This window comes from Miscanthus floridulus, chromosome 18 (assembly GCF_019320115.1).
Source record: "Miscanthus floridulus cultivar M001 chromosome 18, ASM1932011v1, whole genome shotgun sequence".
Lineage (NCBI taxonomy): Eukaryota > Viridiplantae > Streptophyta > Magnoliopsida > Poales > Poaceae > Miscanthus > Miscanthus floridulus.
Window position 1 is genome coordinate 95,879,852 of NC_089597.1, and position 9,238 is coordinate 95,889,089.

Sequence of the window (9,238 nt, forward strand, 5' to 3'; positions counted from 1 at the left end):
CGCGCCCTATCGTGAATTCTTTCATATCCAAACATACCATGGCAACGTACATACGAGTCATCACTCTGAGTTCCGTCAAGGTTCGTTGAGTGTTTGATTAGTTCAGCATTCGTTTCTTCACCCTGTTTGTTTGTTGGTTTCAGCCAGCCAACAGTGTTTCTCTTTCACAATAAACCAGCACCAGTCAGTCTAAACTAGCCCAGAAACCAACCAGCGAACATGCCGCTTGTTTCGTCCTTCTAATGATTGAGAAGTACTGAAGTAGTAACACCTGGATGAACCCTTGCATGAGGCAACTGGCATGACCAAATCACTCAACGTGATGGTGAAAATCAGTGGGACTTTGTTATAGGCTTCATTTTAGATGCACATGTATTCACCTTAATCCATGTGTTAGAGTGGATTATAGTGTAACTTAGTTTATTTCGACTCCAATCCATTTTAACACATATGGGCAGGGTTTTCAATTTCAGTTTTAGAAATATTTCGCCACCACCGAAATTACTGAATTTCAGGCGAAATTTCGCTGAATTTTTTTAGACTTAAACATAAAGCCTGTTTTTTTAGATCTAAACAAAATAGTAGCATGATTTATGACTATACATGTACTAAGTAGAAGAATATCCAATATAAACAATAGAAAATATAAGTCTACAGTTGTATAGCACATTAATTAGTGTGATACGAAATTTTGGATTTTTTCGACCACCACAGAAATTCACGAAATTTCGACGAAATTTTGAACCCTGCAGTGGGTTGAGTACATTCAAACAATCCCTTAATCCACATATGTTGAAATGAATTAAAGTAAAAATTAGTTATTTTTCTACTCAAATACACCCTAATACACGTGAATTGAGGTGCATGTAACCGTGATTGAATCAGGTGCAAAAGCAAGTTCAATCACGTGTCGCCAAGATTAGCTAGAGCCTGATAGCGATAATCACCTGGTTTCCCCTCGTTACTTTTCTCAATGATGATTGCAGTACCAACAACAAAGCATCCAACCAGAAGCAAAAGCATACCCTGGTCTGTCGTCTCGCCCAGCACTCTGGATATACATTTTGGGCCAGGCAATCCATGTATCTTGAAGCGGAAAAAACTGCTCGGCTACTGCAGTTACAAACATGTCTATGTCTGTCTTAGAAAATTCAACCACTTAGCAGCAAAAATAGCAGCTTTCCAAGTTAATAACTATCCAAAGCGAACAACGGAAAATATTCAAGGGAGCCTTTTACCAGGACCAACCACCAATTTTATGGAGACTTACGAAATGCCGACTAGTCATTCAAGGCTTACAAAGTCAACATGTCCCAGAAACTGATAAATAATACTCTTTAACTGCTGATACAATTAGCCGCAGCATATTTTACAACTCTGGATCACTCAACAACAGCCATCTCAGCGAAATTATGAGATAGCACATGCTAAACCTATTTCCCAAGCTAAGCTATGGAAAAGGTCAAAACTTATAGTGGGGCTGCTAGAACCCCCATGTCAATCGGCCAAGCTATCAAGGAAGCTCTGTAGCTCCCTCAGGCCCTCTGCAGATATGCTTCTCTGTACACGAGGCCTAGGAGTTGTTAGAACAGGAGGCGGCCTAGAGTTGAAGCAGACGACAACCACAGAAAGGTTATCACCACTCTTCCTCTTGATGGCCTCATCAACTAGTTCTTTACAGCAAGTGGCCGGGTCATTGTGCTCTTGGAGCTTACGGCGGGCAAAATCTACCACATTTTGGCTGCGGAATACATCCCAGATCCCATCACAACCCATGATCAGGAACTCGTCCTCTTCAGTCAGATCTGTTGTCATTACCTCAGGCTCGGCACTGAGAGGGCCAAGACCATCACATGCTTTCATGCCTTCCATATGCCAATCCCCGATTGCTCGCGCGACATTAAGCTGCCCGTTCAGGTACTCATCATCGACATATCCACCCAATGCCTCAATACGCATCTTCTCCCTGTTGCAAGATGGTTTGTGATCCCTGGACATCTCTATTGCCTTTCCACGACGACAAAGTACTGCTCGACAATCACCAGCATTCGCGACCAGAAGTGACCTGTTGAGCACCCAGAGACAGAAATATGCCAGCAGCTGAGGATGAAGTGAAAAGCATGTGCAAAATTTAACAGATCAGAACTCACAAATTTAATTATTCACAAAATTAGCTATCTTCAGGACATTCATTAAACGAGAACACATGAATATTGTTGAGAAAAAACACATGCATGCACCATAAAAATTTGCAAATATGCAGTCACCAAAGGGCAGGGGATGCAGATCCTTGTAGGCAGAGCCAGCCGAAAATTTTAGCTAGGGCATACTAAATGAACAAATCGCATATACCAGCGCAGTGTCATCAAGTCTAGCAACAGGCCTAGTATCCTACACAATATACTAAGTTCAAACTCTCCGTTAATGGCAGACAAACTGTTTACAGCACTGAGTTCCATGCAAATTGCTAATGACGCATTTAGCGAGAGAAAATTTTAAGCCCAACCAGTAATGTTTGAGAAAATTTCAAACCTATTATGTTTGCTTAAGGCCAATGGGGACAAATTGAGCAAAACTTATTGTACAGAGAGCAATAAAGAAGTAATTCCCTAACTTGTTATATTTCCCACTTGACCAGCTCTCCAGTAGCCTTGCTTCCCATCGAGGACGATAGCGCCGAGCATGACGAGCTGATGGACGATTGTGCTGCTGCGTCTCTTCTTCCATTGTTAGGTTGGCCTCTTTTCGTTCCGGGCCTGCTAGCCAGTTAGGCTATGGACCAGTAAGCCCAACGAGCCATACCCCTTCAGCAGACAGTAGTAGTAGTTTCTTGCCCGATCGTTTAGACGCTGAGTTCGACCGCCGCCGAGTCACTGAGCTTTGCAGTTGCAGCGGTCATGGAGATGAGGGAAAACTGAATGGGGTAATGAAGTTGGCTGGCTAGTAGCTGGGGCGGCCGCCCCATGTTGCCCAGGGTGGCTCCGCCCCTGCTTGTAGGGAAAAAGTGAAGGCACATGTAGCTCATTTGCAATTAAGCGCGCGAGTGCAATGTGTTAGAACAGATTTGGCCAGGTGGGACAAAAGGGTACATGATGCCATAAACAGCAAATAGTAAAGGCTCAAATGATAAACTTCAGATAGCAGTTACCATGTGTCATATCATGTGATGTCAGAATTGATTTTGGCAGATTGGATTAAAAAAAAACAGCTCCCATCGTCCATATGTAGTGAGAAACTTCAAATAGCAGTTACACCTATTCTATACAATGACTTTGTATGGATCACAGTTGCAGAAGTTAATGAGAGCATTACCTCCCAACCACAAGTGCTGCAAGAGCAGTTGTACCAGAAGCAAGAGAGCAGTTCAGAGAACAAGCATCTGCAAAAGCAGCATCAACCTGCAAGAATGCAGAGGATACTGCTTTCACTATCTCCCTAGGAAAACCCTCATCCTCGACAATAAACCTTGGTAAATTGTTGCACACAAAATCAGCTGCATGCTTTCCACCATGCCCATCAAAAACCTGAATAAAAAATGGAAATAAGGTTAAACACGCAGGAAATGCTAGCCAGATGGATGGACCAAATTATTTTCCAAATAGGATGCCTATACTGTTTCTCTAGCCAAATGACTAAAACCAGCTAAGATATATAGCAGTATTGACAAAGGAGATTGGACACTGCCACAATTCATTAGGAACATACCCCATAAAAGGCACTGGGGCCTTCGCCAGAACTTTCAAATCCGAAGTCCTGCATGAAATTATCAGAGCAGATAAAGACATCCTCCATTGTGTGCCTTGAGCCAATATCAGCCCACCCACCAGATCGTACAACTGGAATAAATTCAGTGTCTATGCTTTCAAAAGCTCTCTCATTTTCAGCCTTCGTATTGTTTGCAGGACTCCTCACCTTCAAAACCAGTGTCACTTATCAAACATACAAGAAAAGGATACACACTTTCAAACTGAGGTAAAAGGCCTTGTTTTATTTCCTTTTTTTTCACTATAATTAAAAGGTAAAAGACGAACATGTCAGATATATACCACCTTTTTTGATTCGCTAGGTGCACATACCGTGCACCGTGCCACCAGCACACGAGTTACAAACTCGTGCTCTGAGTGTGCCTTCATTCGGCACATATATCGCCTTATTAATCATACTATATCAAGTAAATCCTCACATTGATACTCATGATCAAACATAAACCAGGTACCTAGTAGAACTATGAGATCAGAACCAAAACCCCTCAGCTTCTGCTTCCTAAATTTGCTTGATGGTCTTTCCAAAGAAAAAAAATCATTTGATGGTAGAGTATAAAATTAGTTTAGGGGTTTTCCAACTGTTGAGGACTGGAGAAATTTATTGGATCAATCAATCAACATATAAAGCAGAGTAGCAGACAAAAGACAGAACTTTGAATAATGTTCTGGGGGCCATGAGGCCAGAACAGGGCGTGGGGGTATCAGACTTTTCATGACATATAAGTACTGGATTAACAGTTCAATTATGCCCTTTTGCCATGTACTCGAACCACCCAACCTTTTCACCACAGGGCATGATAAAACAATAATCTTTACCAGAACAAAACCCCCAGGTCAAGAAAAGTTACATCATCATGTATTCATGTTCATTACCAAGTACCTGTGTCTGCAATAAATTATACACGACGAAATTACTAGGGAAGCATCAGGTACCAAGGCAGGAGTATCTACTTCCCACAAACATTCTGGAATGTCCCCTGCCTCGAACTTGACCCATTTGATACTAAAACCTATCATTTCATATAATCCAAAGCAGTCTTTTCAAAACACCACCGGATCACATATAATTGCTTTCCAGACTCCCAATTGCGTGCATCCACATAAACGGCCTGGTTCCAAGCATCTAGCCCCTCTACTTACTAGTCACTACCAGTACTCTAGTACAAACAAGGATGTACCAGGAGCTTCAGAGAACTCTTTTCCCTCCCACTCTTCTCTCACCTCCCAGATCCAGGACAACACGTCCCATCCCATCACACCAGTGCAAACCCTAGCGCCTTGGCACAATCGGCTCGCGCCACGCAGCTGAAGCGGCAGCAGCCACACCAAACGACACAGGTTTAGCATTCGAATCATGCCGACCACCACACAAAAGCTCCCATCTTTCGCGCAGATTACGCAAGCTATCTTGCATTCTTGCTAGCCGCGGAGGAAGCGAGATTCAGGAGAGCCAACTTACAAAAGAGGAGTGCCGCGCGAGCGCCGGCTTCCTCGCCGCCGCCGGGATCGGGGGCCTTCCCCCGCCGCCGCCGCCTCGAGGAAGTTGCTCTTCCATCACCGACCAAATCGGCTAGGGTTAGGGTTCGGATATGGTCCTGGGAGCTGCCTGCCGGTAGTAGCCTCCGTACTGTGGGGTGTGAACAGTAGCAGCAGAAAAGGCAGGGGAGGCCAGGAAAAGGCGAGGGGAAAACGAGGGGCACCACAGGGGCGTTTCGGTAATTTCGTTGGTGATTAAGCTAATCATGGCGAGTAACAGCGGCGCTTAGCCGCTGGTCTTTGTGAGATGCGAGATCCGGTTTCCGGGGCTCGCGCTGCCATTGGTGGGGCGGCGCGGTCGCGGGCGCGCGGCTGTGGATAGGGGCACGTGCGGAAACGTGTACGTGTCGAGCGGTCAGCGGACGGGGTGCTGGAGCCGGGACGAGAGGTCGGGGCCTGCATCTGCATGGCTATGACACAAGCACGTGCGACGGGACTAGAGGCGGCGGCGGAGCCTTCCCATGGCAGTCCGGTCTGGCGGCGGAACCACGGCTGGAAGGTGGAAAGGGCAGGACACCATGGCCGCGAGTGACGGTGAGTGTGAGCCAGGGTAACGCTGCTTAGGTCCTCTTTGGTACGGCTCCACGTGCTTCGGCTCCAGACACTGCAGCTATACTGTAGCCGGAGCCGCGGAAACCAGATATTCGAGCTTCGCCGGTTTCATGAACAGTACAAACGCTACAGTGAGCCGGAAAAGGTGGAAAGAGAAAACCGGCTCCAATGTACAGCGTTGCTACAGCCCCCCGTGCGCAGTGTCTGTCAGGCGGAGCCGGAGCCACGGGAGCGGTCCCAAAGAGGCCCTTATACGTCGTCTGTGGTCCTGCGGCTTGCCCGTGTCGCTCACTCCGGTGTCGCGTGCTCACTCAACGCGCTGCGCGTCTGCTCTAGGACGGACTCCGCCCTCGGCCGTGCCGCCCCCGCTCACGCCGCGCGGCCTCGCCCGCGTCATGTGCCCCGCCGGACTCACGCCTCCCCTGTCCTTGCTGAGGTCCATGCCACCGACGAGCTTAACACCAGTGATCTCTGCGCCACTCCACGGCATCGAGCTCCACGCCAGCGTCGAGCATTCGTCAAAGCAGCAAGCAGATGCTACGCTAAAAAAAGCATGTTACAATTGTATGTTTCAAGTACTTTTCAGATATTTCAGAGGTATGTTGCAAAGGTAGATCGAGATGTTGCACATGTTATAATGGCTATACATGTATGTTTCAAGTGTATGTTCCAAATGTTTCATCTGTTCCAGACGAATATTGCAAGTGTTATATATGGATGTTGCATATGCATGCATATTGCAAGCATATGTTTCAAGTGTTTCATACGTTTGTTTACGAGTGTTTTATCTGGATGTTGCATATGTTTGCAATGATTTTCAAATGTTTTCAGGCATTTTTCGCAAGTGTTTTAGACGCTTGTTTTAAGTGTTTTATTTATCTTTTTTTTTGTATGTTGGATCTGTTGCATCTGGATGTTCTAAAAGTAAATCAGGTGTTGCATATAGGATGAGCGTGGGAAGCGGTCGACGACATGGACAACGTTTAGGGCGGTGCAGGGCCACTGATGGTGCGCTCCCTCGCGAGCCCAACACGCTATGCGCTCGTTTGCTCCCTCTGCGCAGCAGCGTCCTGACGCTAGTGTCTCGGACAGACGTCCTAGCGCTAGCAAGTCTGTGAGCCAACCGCTTCTATGTATGTTCGAGGTTAGCAATTATGGCAGAACCGTCCGAAATAACACGCTTTTGGAGATGCTCATCTTCCACTAGACACTAAGCACCCCGAAAGTTAGTTACATCGGACAGTTCCATCGAGCACACCCCAAGGGAGAACTCGAAATAATTCACGCTTTACATCCAAAATCCAATAATGAGTGCGAGCTTACAATACTTAGTCATTTCATATGACCAGAGTTCTTGGAAATCATTTATTACAATATCAGAGTTTAGAGTGCAATAATTAAACAGCAGAATGAAAATAAACATCTAGCGAAAACGATACGAGGATTCGTCTGTGCCCACCAGAAGAATCCTCCATACAAGAGCTACTCCTCAAGCTGCACCTGCAACAGGGGTAAAATAAACCCTGAGTACATAATATACTATTAAGACTTACTCGACTAGTGGGAATAGCTTCCTGACTCAAGGAGTATGATAGGCAATATGGTTTTGCTGTTTTCTTTTGTTTGCGAAAAGCATTACTAATAGTTCATCCTTACAGTCAAGTTTTATTAGCAGCCATGATTACTTCATTAGCTAACCATTCTAGGTAAGCACATGTTCTACTTTCAAGCAAGGGTTAAGCAATTAGAACCATTTCACCATCTTTCATCTTCCAGTTCTTACTACGGTGCTAGACCATAGGCAAGTCATACCATCTCACAAAAATTATGATTCGTGAACCAATATATCCTAGCTGGGTACCCCAAAACACATGCCCCGTTTGTAACCCAGGCACAAACAAGACCAGCCCATTCCACTCCTATGACAGGGTCCAGGTCCTCGTCCAAACTTGGACTCTAAGCCCCCACACTTGAGACCCCGTCTCAGTATGGTGCTTAGACCTCCATCTTTTCCCGCCTCCAATCAGTCGGTTCGAAATGAGCCGAAACCCACAACAAGAGCGTAATGAGCCTTTCTGCTCCCATAAGCAAGTATGTGCTTAGGATAATAAGTCTATGACCTGACTATCATCCACAACAATGGACGGTCCTTAATCGACACAGATAAGAAAAATAGTATAACCAAGCTAAGCCCCGATGGCCACAGAAGATAACCTGTTACACCCACCAATACTCATACCATATCCCTGCCCTGTCTCCATTTTTCCTTTCATCGTTTTATCATGAGAGTAATTATAATAATCATGTATTGTGAGTAACGACAGGTTACTCATGCTACCAAAAACCTAAGCAAAGTAGCTACTCGAACCTACACTAGTAAGACTCTTAGGACAGATATTGTCGGTGTGAAAAGTGACCAACAAGTAAATATTTGTAGTTGTGTCGTACGTTGTGATCGGATGTGGCCTAGCACTCAATGACATAGGGTTTATACTAGTTCAGGCAACGTGCTCTACGTCTAGTTCCAATCAGTCGAAGACTTTATTCCTGAGCCTAGGTGCTCAAAGTTTGCTGTGGGGTTACAAACGAATATGAATAAGAAGGGGGTGTCAAAGGTCCGGTCGAACTCTGAACCGAAGGGTCCAGAGTGACGGGAGCTCCAACATGCGCTAAGTATTAAAACGTATGCTCTGTGTAGCCTTAGAGTTCTAAAGCTGTGGAGCTGTTCGAGTACTCAAAATGTCTAAAGCTTAGCAGAGCATGAGTCAGAATCCCCCTTTTTCGTTGGAAGAGAGCACATCCCCTTTTATAGGTGAAGAGGATGGCCTTATAAGTGAGAGAGAGAGAGTGAGAGGGTGTGTGCTACCTAGTCTTGTTGCCCACGCCGTCGGGTACAAGATAGTTTATCGGTGCCCACAATACTGTTGACGCCTAGATGCATGTGGCAGGCTCCATCGTGTTCTTCTGGTATGGCAAATGTCGGCGCCTACCATACTGTAGGACAAATGACGACGCCCATAACACTGTTCGTGTTCTAACATGTCAGAAAGGTTGCATAGCACCCTTCTGGTATGGCCTGACAGTACTGTCCTATAGGTGTGCAGGGTACGGTCCTCGGTACTGCGGTTGACTTTGAGCGTCTCGCCTTATTTGCTCTGCTTGATTCTTGGGTCCTCACCGAGCAGGCGTCCCCGGTCGGTTGTTCCCAGTTGGTTCCGACTATGTCGGTCGGAGCAGAGCTATAAGCAGAGGTTCCCCACATTCCCGATCGGAAAAGCGGGTCGGAGTCGGAAGCGAGCGTCGTCCCCTCCTTGGCCAGGCCTTCTGATCAGAGAAGAGCTATAAGCAGAGGTTCCCCGCATTCTCGGTCAAAAAAGCGGGTCAGA

The 9,238-nt window shown here is 46.0% G+C and overlaps 1 protein-coding gene across 2 annotated transcripts; it reads right to left on the reverse strand.

Annotated features, from left to right (window-relative positions):
• Positions 1–1,254: 1,254 nt before the first annotated feature.
• Positions 1,255–5,448, reverse strand: LOC136520952 (probable protein phosphatase 2C 57). Of its 2 annotated transcripts, none has more exons than XM_066514650.1 (4): positions 5,224–5,448; positions 3,706–3,753; positions 3,313–3,524; positions 1,255–2,065 (listed from the first exon to the last, which is right to left on the reverse strand). In XM_066514650.1, the coding sequence occupies exons 1-4, from the start codon at positions 5,317–5,319 to the stop codon at positions 1,498–1,500; spliced, it is 924 nt and encodes a 307-aa protein (XP_066370747.1). In that variant the 5' UTR covers positions 5,320–5,448; the 3' UTR covers positions 1,255–1,497. The 2 variants fall into 2 exon arrangements, with proteins under 2 accessions (XP_066370747.1, XP_066370746.1); XM_066514649.1 differs by having other exon boundaries at positions 3,706–3,912; positions 5,224–5,439.
• Between the last annotated feature and the right edge of the window lie 3,790 nt (positions 5,449–9,238).

What these genes read in the sequence shown, in the direction of transcription:
- LOC136520952 (XM_066514649.1), bottom strand. Translation starts at nt 5,319, where the DNA reads ATGGAAGAGCAACTTCCTCGAGGCGGCGGCGGCGGGGGAAGGCCCCCG. An exon ending in TCGCGCGGCACTCCTCTTTT is followed by an intron (nt 3,913 to 5,223) that starts GTAAGTTGGCTC and finishes CTGGTTTTGAAG; the next exon opens with GTGAGGAGTCCTGCAAACAA. An exon ending in GCAGCACTTGTGGTTGGGAG is followed by an intron (nt 2,066 to 3,312) that starts GTAATGCTCTCA and finishes GGTGCTCAACAG; the next exon opens with GTCACTTCTGGTCGCGAATG.